Source organism: Berghia stephanieae, chromosome 5 (assembly GCF_034508935.2).
Source record: "Berghia stephanieae isolate SIO BIC M18660-M18661 chromosome 5, UCSD_Bste_1.3, whole genome shotgun sequence".
Lineage (NCBI taxonomy): Eukaryota > Metazoa > Mollusca > Gastropoda > Nudibranchia > Aeolidiidae > Berghia > Berghia stephanieae.
The window spans coordinates 11,724,436-11,737,902 of NC_088364.1; the positions used below are offsets into that span (position 1 = coordinate 11,724,436).

At 35.1% G+C, this 13,467-nt stretch overlaps 1 protein-coding gene across 1 annotated transcript; it reads left to right on the forward strand.

Moving 5' to 3' along the window:
- Positions 1-166: 166 nt before the first annotated feature.
- On the forward strand, positions 167-9,356 carry LOC144972410 (mitochondrial import inner membrane translocase subunit Tim23-like). The gene is made up of 7 exons (XM_078913570.1): positions 167-375; positions 2,263-2,330; positions 3,211-3,307; positions 3,814-3,901; positions 4,615-4,673; positions 5,588-5,698; positions 6,708-9,356. The coding sequence occupies exons 1-7, from the start codon at positions 312-314 to the stop codon at positions 6,812-6,814; spliced, it is 594 nt and encodes a 197-aa protein (XP_078769696.1). The 5' UTR covers positions 167-311; the 3' UTR covers positions 6,815-9,356.
- Positions 9,357-13,467: the final 4,111 nt, after the last annotated feature.

Genomic DNA, 13,467 nt, shown 5'->3' on the forward strand with positions numbered 1-13,467 from the left:
AACGCAACCCCCACCCGATTACAGTTACGTTGTGCTAAAACATCCGGCCACCTCGCCTTCTCGCTCTCTGTCGAGTTAGCCCTTTTAATCTCTTCCGATGTACTGAATACACAGCTGTTCAGTTCCCTAGTGAACGGAATACACAGTTCCCACTTATGAAATTTCCGGGAGTAGTTTTTTATCATCAACAACTGAACATGCTTTACATCCGTTAATGTCCTTGACTTGAAAGTGAAACCAGTTTACATCATTTTCTTTTCTTTTGTTGAATTCTTCTGGTATATTAATTTATTAAATTAACTCACCAAAATATGGATGACAAATCACAAGGGTTTAATCCCTATTCCTCAACAGACCCGTCGATGAATGTTCCAGGTAAGCTCAGAACTAGAGACAGAAGACGAAGAGAGAGGTGGGCCGGTGGAACCGACTGACTGACTGATTTTAGAGTAGAGGCGAGCCTTCAACTTCAAAAGGCCACTTCGCCTTGAGCATGCCTTCTCGTTAAAGACAAATGTTTTGGAAAATAACCTACCACTGTTTAAAAAACTAGCATATTTCAACTTTCTAAGAAACATTTTGATTTTTCAGAACTGGTGCGAGAATGTGAATGTGTGTGTGTGTGTGTGTGTGCGTCTCTCTTTTTCGGCCTTTCTCTCTCTCTTTTTTTTTTTTTTTTTTTTTTTTTTTTTTTTTTTTTTTTTTTTTGGGAGTGCCTACTCCTACACGGTAACCGGGGAGGGGGAGGAAATACAGAGAGAGAAGGGGGGGGGGAGGTCAGAAACCCCCCTTTTTTTCAATTTTCATTTGACCCTGATTTTTTTCCATACTTGCCAAACATGAAAATGATTTATAATTTCTATATATTTTCTTATCTTTATTTTACCTTAAACTTAAAATGATACCCAACACTCAACACTGTGAACCTTGGGATTAAGTTGTCTTTGAGTCAACGCTTTGAGGTGCAATTCTCTAATTTCTTAATTACAAGATTGTCCACATAACACCATCTTATGTGTTATCAAGTCTGTATAATATTTCGACTTAAGATTAAGATTTTTTTAAAAAGAGCTTTTATTTAGCACAATATCCACTTACATGCTCAAAGAGTTTTACAATTGATTCCTGGCCAACAGCAACACTTAACATGTAGGACATGACACGACGCCTGTTGGGCGATGTTTTCGGACAGAGAAAATGCTGTAAACGGTCAGGTACTCGTTTTACACATGAGTACGGTGAGAGAATGTGAATAAAGAGCCTTTTCCAATGACTCAACTACTATTCGCCAAGTGGGGCTCGAACCCAGGACCTTTCGATCCGAAAGCGAGTGTCATATCACTAGACCACATAGCCGCACAAAATAAATTTTCTTCAATCTTGAATGGACTTATAACTTATATTTGTGAAAACATCACCTTGTACATTGGATAGATATATGATATGGAGCATTACCCATATTGATTGGATAGGGGTCACAGGAAACAACTGGTGTTTTAATACTATTACAATTTAAAGGGGGAGGGGGGGAGGGAATAAGGGCGGGATAGGCATTTTCCACTGAGTGCTAAGAATGGGGATGATATATATTACCTTTCCATGTGTATCGAGGTCATTGGTCACATTGAAAACTATACTCAAAGTGTTCCCACATAGCGAAAAGTGTTCACAGCTTTTGAAATATCTAACATCGCAATTGGTCACTTTGTTCAACTTGACACATGAACATGTTTACAACTTTCATAAACAAACCAGCATGTTTACAGTTCTTAAAGAAATATCCAATCGTTGGGCAGCAGCGAATCATGTGTTCGAAGACTTAGTTAGACGAAAACATGAATATAGATCGCTCCCGTTGTGAGACTGATTAGGCAGATAAGCTTACATAACCAGGTGCTATGTCAGATTATATTTAAAGTTAAAGTATGGATCGATAAGAAGGAACAAGCTCGTATTATCATTGCCTTGAATGAATAGATAACTCGGGGAAGCAACTCTTGTTAGAAAGAACAGGTAATTAAACAGGATTGACATTAATGGTTATTTTTCTTTTATTTGAACTGATCTTAAGTTATGAACACGAATCTATAATACTCAATTTACACATTTCAAATCTGCTGACATACCCAAAAGCTGGGTCTGATCTCATCAAAATTGTCATCCTATATTTCAAAGGAAATATTAAAGTTGTATGTTATAGTGTCTAGGTACATTTTTCACAATAATCTATTTTGTTTTATTTTCTACATCTCTATTTTGCAGTGACAGCTGGCCCAACAGCATCCCTTATGTCACCATATTTGAATTTTGATCCAACATACATTGGACCAGTAAGTTTCTCTTTTTTAAAATCCATATTTTAGCACAGGTGGTTTTTGAGATCCCATATGATCCAGTTTAATCAAGAGGCTTTGATGATATACTTTTATCTAATGAAATTCAGTAGAATGGCATCTGTCTGGTTCCTTTGTTAATTGTATTTGTAAAATCATTGCAAATCATGATCAGTTGCGACTAGCACGCACAATGTTTGTGAAAGCCATGTTTTTTTGGGTTTTTTTTATTTTTTTACATCATTCAACTGGTGGAAACTAGTGAAAACGAATTTTCTCCTTAGTTTTTCAAAATAACCTATTTTTGGAAGGTCACAAAAACGGCCATATGTTTGTCTGTGCGTCAGGCTCAATCAATCATGCCATCCTTTTTTGTGGATCCATAGAATGCAAAAATCTCTAAATTGTTTAAAGCAATTCCACTCAATATTATTCTATGGGAGTTGAGCGAGGAATGCTTTGAAGGTGCAGGAAAAAATATCTTGATATGATATTAACCAGGAGATAAAAACATTGATGATGAAATAAGTATAGTTATGCGACTATGTGGTAGTGATTTGGTATTGTTATTTATAGTTGTAGTTAAATGCTAATCTGCAGAGAATATTTAACATTCAACCCTGTGGAACCATGAAAATCGTAGCTTGATTGATCGATTGCGCAAATCAACAGAGTGCACTGAACATATATCTATGCGGTTGTACCAGAATATTTTTAGACATGTTAGCCTAAATGTTGACGACCAAAGAGGAATAATTTGATTCCATGTAATGGTTAAGTTAATGAACTGAAATATTGATTTATTTTTTTTCTGGCCTTCAGTGCATTGGTAATATACAATAAATGTAAATTTAATATTGAATTACTTTAATCCCAGAATGCAGATTCACAGTTCATCTTTCCAGAAGGAGCGTCAAGAACGAGAGGTCGCTTGGAACTCTCTTTTTCACAAATTGGAGGCTCAGTTTTTGCAGGTATTTAGATTGAATTAAAAACTACAAGATCAATTTTCTGGGTGTTTAAAAATAGCTATTAAAATTAATAATTTATTTCTATGAATGATTAGACTGATTTACTGGACTGGAAGTACATTTCTTACATTTTCAACTTATCCCATTATCAGTATGGAACCAAAACGTAGGAATTTTTCTTTAATTGATTGTATTTCTTTTGTCAGTTACTTCATAGTCAAGCTCATGAAACCAAAATAATTCACTCTCTGTTTAAGAACAAAGACTAAAAGTCAACTTCATTCTTTGTATGTTTGCCTAGTTCCATATATATTGTTTCACGTCATGGAATGAGATGTGATCTTTCTTCTTATTTAGACACTTAAGGTTGACTTCTTTTCTCAGTTCTTCGATTCTTATTTGTTTGTCTGTGACGTGGATTTTCTTTAAATGTTTGTTTTTTATTCCTGATGTGAAGATATATTGTTTTATTGAATTGTTGAAATGATTCAATTTTTCATCCTCACCAGGTGCAAGTCTGGGAGGTTTAAATGGTTTTTATTCGGGTCTAAAAGATGTTCAGGCAAGACAGCTAACTGGTGCCAACAGGAGAACTCAGTAAGTAGTTGTGTCTAATCAGTTTGCTTGGAAATGAGTCAAAGCTTGAATTAATAACAGTATCTTGAATAAAAACTTTTTCATCAGCCGAAATCAAACTTTTTCCAACTGTTTGATGTCTTTGATAGGTTATAATATGAAAAGTATTGGAAACAAGTTAAAATAACTCACGACAGTCTCATAGATTTTCAAGCTTCTTGACCTTTTCATGGGATGGCTATTTTCACAACGCTATACCATACCATGCAGTCGATTTGGATAAATGACCCCTCATTTTTATCATAATAATGATGAGTTTTACACCCCGGACCCCCCAACAAAGAGAAAACATTGAAAGAATGAGTTTTGCGATAAGATGGAAAAGAGCAAAAATCACTTATTTTTTCAAGTGTAAAGAAGGAGATTAAAAAATTCAATAAGTTCCAACCATAATTCCATTGGATATGTGGATATCAAGTCATTTGCATACTTGCCCACCTGTCTCCTTTTGATGGAATCATTCTTATTTTCACTCTTCCTCTCCGCCATTTTGCCATTGTCTGTAAAGTTCAGATTTCCAAAAATAATGATAATGAAAAAAATTTTCTAGTAATTTTTGTCCCCTTTCATTTGTTAGTGTCTTCTTTTTTGTTTGTTTGTTTTGTTTTTTTGGCTTTTTCTTTTAACCATAACATTTGGAAATTTATTGTTTTGTTTTTTAAATTATTTTTCAGGATGTTAAATTTTATCACAAAAGGTGGTGCCTCTTCAGCTCAGACACTTGGTGTTATTGGTAAGTCAGTATTATCAAGACCATTAATTTACATTCATTTATTTTCCTGAAAATACTGAATGGTGGGGAAAATAAGAAAGGTCTGTCCACCATAGCTCCAATTTGAGTTTCCTACTGACAAGAATGAAAAGTTTTCTATCAAATTCTTTCTTTCCTATGTTTACGTTACATGCTTGCAGTGTTAGGTATTTGATCTACTCTCTCATATCTCTGTTTTCATTACGTATTTGCAGTGTTGGTTATTATATCTCCTTTCTTCTCGTTGTAATAGTTCTCAAATTTCTGCTATTTCAAGTCTCCTCTAGTTTTTTAAAATGGTCATGTGATGTCCACAAAATTTTAAAAAATTAAAAGATGTGAACTTTTATCCCTTGAGGAAGAAAATGTGGATAAAGGAAAGAAAACAGATAATGCAGTAGATTTATAGAACTCTATTTTAGGGAAACGTTTTCCTTAAGCTTTTTATGAGCTTTTATATTAACATGGATGCTAAATCGCTGGTATAAGTCGTATTGGTTATTTGATAAAGGGACAGATATAACTAAGTAAGCACCCAAGTAATGTGTGGGAGTAGGTGTGTGTGTGTGTGTGTAAGTGCCTGAGTAATTTTTTCCTACACTGTGTAAGGTAAATGCAATTGGTCTTTGTAAAGTGCTTTGAGATCTTGGCATAAAGTGCTTTAGAGATGCTTTCGTTATTATTTTTACTATTATTATTACTACTACATGTCATAGCATGAAAAGACAATTGTTGTCCATGTTATTTGGGGGGGGGGGGGGGGCTCTTTAATTAACCTATATTTATGAATACATTCAATCTGAATATCAGATATTATTTTAGATTTTATTTCTTGTTGATAGGTCTTGATATCATTCATTACAATCGGGTATAACTAAATGTCTTGTGCATTTCAGCTCTCATGTATAGTGTTTTCGGTGTCATCTTATCATCAAGTCGTGGTGTGGACGATGAGTTAAACACAGTCATATCAGGGACGGCCACTGGCATGCTTTACAAATCTTCAGGTAGGCAGATTTCTTTTCAAAGCTCAGTATGGTGAAAGGGATAATTGATATTGATGCATTGCATTTAGTTTTAAAAAACTCATGACTTCTGCCCACCGGATATAATAATGGATGCATATGACATATGTGATTGCACATGGCAGTTCAGTCTGGAAGGTACATCTGGCTGAACTGAGAAAACGGCCAATATATCTGAAAATTGGCTAAAAATGTGGAAATTTTTTTTTTTTTAATTTGATTTTTTTTCTATCATAAATTCATACTACTGAAATTTGGATCTGTGATTCGTAGGAACCTCCTTATTTCAATCTTGTATAGCTCGGCTAAAAATTATGATACTCGATGAAACAGGTATCAAATTAAAGAGGAAAGAATGTTTCATTCAGATATTTATCAAAAGGTCAAAACGTCAAAAATGTACCTTTTGGACCAAACCGTCATGTGCCGTCGCATATGAGAAATGCTCCATCCTGTTGCAACTGCTAGGAGTCTTTATCCATCAATTCTTACTCCATTTTTATCCCAGAATTTAAAAAGTAAAATGTCTCTGAAACTTGATTTTTCAAGAAAATTAACCTAAAAAGTAGTCCTTCAGAGCCATTCAGCCCATGGAGCCAGAGTTTATCTATTGCTTGAAATGAACAATAGCAATTGCTTGCTATCCTATGGATAGGACGCTAGTCTGTTGCAAAGTACTTTCTGTCAAATCTAACATTCAACCACCCATTCACTGCTTAGTGGACAGGGGGTCCGAAGAAAAAAAATCTCGGCTGCACCCGGGATCGAGTGCTCTACCAACTGAGCTATCGGGGCCATTATGGTAATTCCACATCTTTTCAACTTGTAACCATTCAACAAGTTGTGCCACTAAATTATTTTGATAAACTAGGATCCAAATTGAATTGGGGGGGGGGAGGGGGGCTTGAAGGTTGGCTTTCTGTTGTTATGATTGTTTCCTTGTTTTTCTTCTTTACTTGATTTACTGACATCATTTTTTATTTTTTTTCAGCTGGCTTGAAGAAATGTGCGAGAGGCGGGGCAATTGGTCTAGGTCTGTCTGCTGCTTATGTATTGTTTACAAGCAGGGATAAAATCAAGTCAATGATGAACAGCTAAAAGAGTGGAGTGGACATTTTTTAATGTTATTACTTGCCTGTACAAATGTGATGTATAAGTCTTTACTAGTTTCACCAAGAGGGCAGTGATGGGGGTGTAACTCGTTAGTTTTAAAACTGTTACTGCTCGCTTAATGGAAACCGTTTATAAATAAACTAAATAAGTCAAATGAGAAAATTGGAATTGATAAAACTTTTCACTTTTGCTTTTTTAAAGGATTAAATTGCAAATTTTCGATCGTTTTGACTTTGAGGTCAATTTTTACCCTGGCATAATAGAGAATACTCGAAATGACTTTGTGTTGAATAACTCAAAGGTAAAATGAGTTATGGCTTTTATAAGGAATTATTTTTGTGTGTTTCATTGGATATGGTAAAACAAGATTAAGTGTACACGTTGCTAAGTTCTTCATCAGTGAGTTTCAGCACCTACTTGCCATGTTTTTCAAAATTCTACAGTGCTGATGGTTTTCCTCGGATCCGCAGAAATCTGCGTTTTTGAGGCCAGAGGAGGAATTTCCTCTTTTTAAAAATTTACATTTCCTTCAATCAAGTGTACAGGCGTGAGATACTTGGGTAGTTTAGTTAAAAAGGGGCTTAAAACCAATCACTCAAAAATTTTCCTTCTTTTTCACCATCAGCACTGAATTCTTGCAGGGGGGGGAGGCGTATTTTCAGTTTGTGACCTGGTCAGGTCTTGGACTTTGTTGAACAAGCGATCCATTTTCATTTTCATCTTCTCTAAGCTCATTTTGGTTCAGTTTTGTTTATGTTTTTTTTCTTCTTATTATTATTATTCCATTTGCCAACACTGGACCAACTGAGCATGTCTTTCTCATCTCTACTTTAATTTTATTGTTGTCGTTTAACTTTGGCTTACATACAATAATACACTGTATTTGAAATGGAGTAACAACATGCAAGACAGGTATATTAGGATTCTTAGTTGTTTTGAAAATAGCATCACATTCAAAGCAAAGCAGAAATCATTGCGTGCCGGCTTTCGCAATTTTAAACCATTTTACCAGTTCTGTTTTTCAAGCTATTATTACTATAGTTTTTATTATTATTATGATGATATTCATCATTGCCATTATTTATATTGTCATTGTTGCTGTTATCATAAAGTTTGTGATAGTTATCATTTTAGTCCTTGAATTTTGTTAATTTTGAAATGTAATTATAGAAGACTGAAATTGAAGAGCTGGGGTTAAAGGGGGGAGGGGGGGGGTCTAGAATTTGAGAAGTCATAAGCTCTAAGGTTATCAACGCTGGCATAATGCGACATTGTAGTTTGAACACTCAAAACAGGTCTGGCTTGTTTTGCCAATTCACTTACAGACAATACATCACAGATTGTATTGAGGTCTTTTGATATTTAATTTATCAATACAGTGTTGTTCAGACGACAAGGAAAACTTGGAGCTGGTGACTGAATTTTGTCTCAATGTTTGTGGACAGGTATCATGCATAAAGTTTGTCCGAACTTCTGAAATGATAATGAACAAGGTGTTCAAATATTATTATTCCCTAAATAAAAAAAATAAAAATTTAAAAACAGGTGGAATAGCTTTTGAACTAGTTGGGATAAAAACACCCAGTTTGTGGCTATAATTATCATACAAATATTGCTGCTTGAAGCTTGAAGAAATAAATAATAACAGTTGTCAAATTGAATGGAAGCTTTGATTCAATTAAAGAAGTCAGACGATACGGACGGACGTTTTAGGTTTCCCCTTTGTCTACAAAACACGATGAATGAAACACAGATATGATACAATAGTTTGTTTGTTTGTTTTCCATAAACTGTGTGCATTTAATTTAATGTTTTGTTGACAAAAGGGGAAACCTGAAATCTCCTTCTCTTGTGTCTTTGTTAATTTTCTTTTTAATACGTATCATTGTACAATTATATTGCTTTGTTATATGCTGTATATTAGAGTGACTTGTGTTATTACTGATAAGAGGGGGGGGGGGGATGTTTGGATGAACAATAGAGCTGCCACCTACTGTGATTGTTTTTGTTTTTGTTTTTTTTCGTAAATAAATTCTTACAGGATTTTTAAGAAACCTGCTATTGCTTGAAACTACCTGATTCTTATTCCTTGAGAATTCAGTAAGATGACTAATCTAGGGTCAGCAAATGTTGTTCACAGCATATTGCTGCCAGATTGCATTACAAAGAATTTTCATTTTGTAATGTTTCATTATTTAAATTTTCAAGATTGAAACTTCATTTGAATTATTGATATAATATTCCTATTATTTTAATGTAAAAATAAAAGTCAGACAAATATAATTTCTGTGAATTTTTATTGCTGTACTTTTGGCTTTAAAATGTCTTGTTTTATTGGCAGTGTCTGTTTGCAGCTCTAATGTTTACATCAGTGAGTCTCATCATAATCACCACCATAATGTACATACCATTATTTTATCACGTCGTGATTCCTACTTGGGAGAATGTTTGGGTCAATTTAGCAAAGAGTTTTATTTATTATCCTTTTTTTGTTTTTATCATTTATTAAATTCTATTGAGGAATGTATTGGTTTTGGTCTTGACTTGATGTTTTATAAGTCTTATTCTTATTTATATTTAGCAAATTAGATTTTTAGTAATAATAAGGCTCTGAAACCGCTGGACCAATCGTCACCAAATTTTGCATGGTGTTTACTATTGACATGAAGATGGTTTGTGTGTATTATGAGAGTGATTCGACATCATGATGATTTTATTGATAAATCAAATTTGTTTCCTCCTATGGTGGGCAGGGAGGCTACTTTCTGTGTCTTTTATCCCCTTATATCTGGGTTGGGATCCTGACCTCCCATAGCGGGCAGGGAGGTACATACTGTGTCTTCTATACCCTTATATCTGTTTTCCAACATGCTTTCTGCCTTTGTCTTGGAATGAGATTACTTGGTTTTTTCCTGGCCCTGGTCGGAGTCCTGGCTGGGAGGGAAACAGTCAAATGCATAGTTATTGTTTTGGGAGATGATATTTTTTTCCTTGTAAATCTGGGTGGGGATCCTGACCTCCCATAGTGGGCAGGGAGGTACATGCTGTGTCTTCTATCCCCCCCGTACCCGTTTTCCAATTGTTTCCTGTCGTTGTTTTGGAATGAGATTACTTAGTTTTGTCCTGATCCTTGCCGGAGTTCCTTGGCTGGGAGGGAAACAGTCGAATGTATAGTTATAGTTTTGGGAGATGATATTTTTTCCCTTGTAAATCATCTCTCTGTTATGCATTGTATTGTGTTTTCTTTATATTATATATGATTTGTAAAACATTTGAGTGTATTCCTCTTAGTGGGGGCCTGTGCTTGTGTCTGGATGAGACGTTAGGTGATCTCAAACTAAGTACACTGATAGTGTACTCTTGGAATCTACATCTGTTCCCTATTTGAACCAATTCCCCTTTGTCTGCCTTATTCTTGGATGCTTTAATTGTAATTCTAGAACTTTTTACTATCCCATTTTCTACCTTTTTACTGGCGCTGATATACCCTTAATGTGTTGCAAGCGCCGTAAAACCCTTAAAAACAAACATTCCTTGTAAATCATCTCTCTGTTATGTATTATTATTTTTATTTTGAATGTATAATGTAAGCATTTGAGTGTGTTCCTCTTTGTTGGATTTTATGCTTGTGTCTGGATGAGACTTGTAGGTGATTTCAAACTAAGTACATTGGTGGTATGCTCTTGGAATCTACATCTGATCCCCAACTGTTCCCAGATCCCCTTTGTCTTACTTTTTCTTGGGTGCTTTAATTGTAATTCTAGAACTTTTTACTATCCCATTTTCTTCCTTTTTACTGGCGCTGATATAACCTAAATGTGTTGCAAGCGCCGTAAAACCCTTAAAAACAAAAACAAAACAAAACATATCCCCTTATATCTGTTTTCCAACACGCTCTCTGTCTTTGTCTTGGGAAGCAAGATAGAAATTGAATTCCACCCCAAAAAGTGTCATGGCTTCAGGGTGACGAACAAATAGAAAAACATAATGAACTCCATACCAACCACTTGGAAACAAGCCCTTTCGACCTGGATGGGGTTCCTGACCTCCCATAGTGGGCAGGGAGGCATTTACTGTGTCTTCTATCCCACTATATCTGTTTCCAACATGCTTTCTGTCTTTGTCTTGGAATGAGATTACTTTTGTCTAGGCCCTGGCCGGATACCTTAGCTGGGAGGGAAACAGTCATATGTATAGTTATGTTTTGGGAGATGATATTTTTTTGTCTTGTAAATCATCTCTGTTATACACTGTATTGTTTTGTTTACACGTTATATATGATTTGTAAACATTTGAGTGTTTCCCTCTTAGGACCTGTGCCTGTGTCTTCATGAGATTTTTAGTGATCTCAAACTAATAACTTTGATATTGTGTTCTTTGTCTTACCTTTTCTTGGGCGCTTTAACTGTCATTCTATAACTTTTTACCATCACATTTTCTTCCTTTTTACTGGCGCTGATATGACCTTTATGTGTTGGAAGCGCCGTAAAACCCTTAAAATAACAAAACAACCTTTCGACTGTTGACTTTTAAAAAATCGCTCCCTGCTTCCATTTAAAGCCCCTGTTTCTAAAATTAAAATGACAGCCAAACAATCTTCAGCCTGAAGATTTGGCCTTAATGGAAGAATGAGAAGAAGAGATTTAATTGGTTTTGTCTTGGCTGTGAGGGAAGCAGTCAAAGAATTTTGGGATATGATATCTTTTTGTGCGGGTGGTTGGATGGGAGCATCACCCTTGAATCATATACCTATGATGTTCGCATGGGTGTACGATCCGATAGTGATGTCGTTTCTTCTTCTCTTTACTAGCCTATCCTGCTTCTTTGGTTTGTGATTGTATTTTTGACAGGGGATATTTTTTTTCCTGTAAATCCTCTGCCTGTTTGTTCTTGGTTATTTATAATTTAGCTTATGATATCTTTAGGTTATGATTTTGATTGACATTTGTACTATTTTTGTTAGATTGCTTGTTTTTTTGTTTCAGCGGTCTCTCATATAACCTCAATTGTGTTGGAAGAGACCTAAAGCAACAAACAAAAAAAAAAAGATATCTTTTTGTCATCTCTTTGTTATGCACTGTATTATTATTATTTTTATTTTTTTTTTGATTTACATATTTATTATGATTTGTAAACATTTGAGTGAGTGCGTTCCTCTTAGTGGGGACCTGTGCATGTGTCAGGATGAAACATTTTGATGATCTCTACCAATGTACACTGATACTGATAGTGTGCTCTTGGAATCAACACCCGTACCCTATTTGGACCAATTCCCCTTTGTCTTACTTGTTTTAACTGTAATTCTGGAACCTTTAACTATCTCATCTTCTTCCTTTTTATTAATAATGATAGATGGTATTGGTATAGCGCATTTTCAAAATTATATAACGCTCAATCCTCATTGTATTGGTGTTCAAAAATGCATCTTTTATACCACAACAACCTCCCCCCCCCCCCCCCCCCCCCCCACACACACACATAGGGTATAACCATAAAGCATGTCTTTGATTAAAAATAGGCAGATGTGAAAAGGACATGTTTTATTTTCGATTTTAAAGAATTAATAGTTGGGTGTTCCCCGATAGTTCTAGAGATAGAATTCCATAGACGGGGTCCCATGACAGAAAAGGATCGCCTGCCAAAACAATTGTATTTATCAAGAGGAACTAAAGGTTTAGTTTATCAGATGATGACCTTAAGACCTGGAAGGCGTATGAGGATGTAATAATTTTTCTTTTTAAGTAGACGGGGGATTCATCATTTAAATATTTAAGAAAAATCATTGCGAATTTGTAATTTAATCTCTCTCTGATTGGTAGCCAGTGCAGTCCGCAGAGAATTGGGAGTGTGTGGGGCATACAGGCTGTTCTTAAAATTAATTTTGCGGCACTGTTCTGAATGACTGGAAGACGAGAGATTTTATCTTGACTTACACTCAAAAGAATGAAATTGCAGTAATCAATACGTGATAAAATAAGAGTGGTAACAACCTGACTGGCTACCTCAACAATCAAAAAATCTCTGATTGTGGAAATTTTCTTTAGATAAATATTTAAGATTTTACAAAAGTTATCGATTTGTGTCTGCATGGATTTATTGTTGTAAAAAAGGACACCAAATTGATGTAACCTAAATATGTTGGAAGCGCCGAAAAACCCTTAAACTTAAAGACAAGCAAAACAAATTTGTTTCATAAAATCCCATCTAAAACAGATACCATCATTTTTTAACATGGTCACCGTTCCTGTTGGCGAGTATGACAATGAGTTTGGGGTACTTGCATTGAATCGATAACAGTCAGTGGTTCCTTTCATTATTTTGAATACAATCCATTTCTTTAAATAAATTTATATATCAACCATTTTCCGCTCTTAACACTGGGAAAGAATTCTAAAATAATAAAGTGAACGAAATATATATATATATTACATGCAGACAATATCTCTATGTGTCCAAATGAAAATCTCCGCAGAGTTCTCTTATGTGTATGTAGTCAAAGAATGTATTGTCTATTGTCAAAAACCCTAGTCGTGTCTTTTGCATCTGTCTATTATCAATTTTTCCTATCTAAGTTAGAAAGCGAGACTTTGATTGTTGGGTGGGGTTCCTGGCCTCCCATAGTGGGCAGGGTGGCACTT

Coding starts and splice junctions, on each gene's coding strand:
- LOC144972410 (XM_078913570.1), top strand. CDS start 312: ATGGATGACAAATCACAAGGGTTTAATCCCTATTCCTCAACAGACCCG. Junction 2,331..3,210: donor ATCCAACATACATTGGACCA/GTAAGTTTCTCT, acceptor CTTTAATCCCAG/AATGCAGATTCACAGTTCAT. Junction 4,674..5,587: donor TCAGACACTTGGTGTTATTG/GTAAGTCAGTAT, acceptor TGTGCATTTCAG/CTCTCATGTATAGTGTTTTC.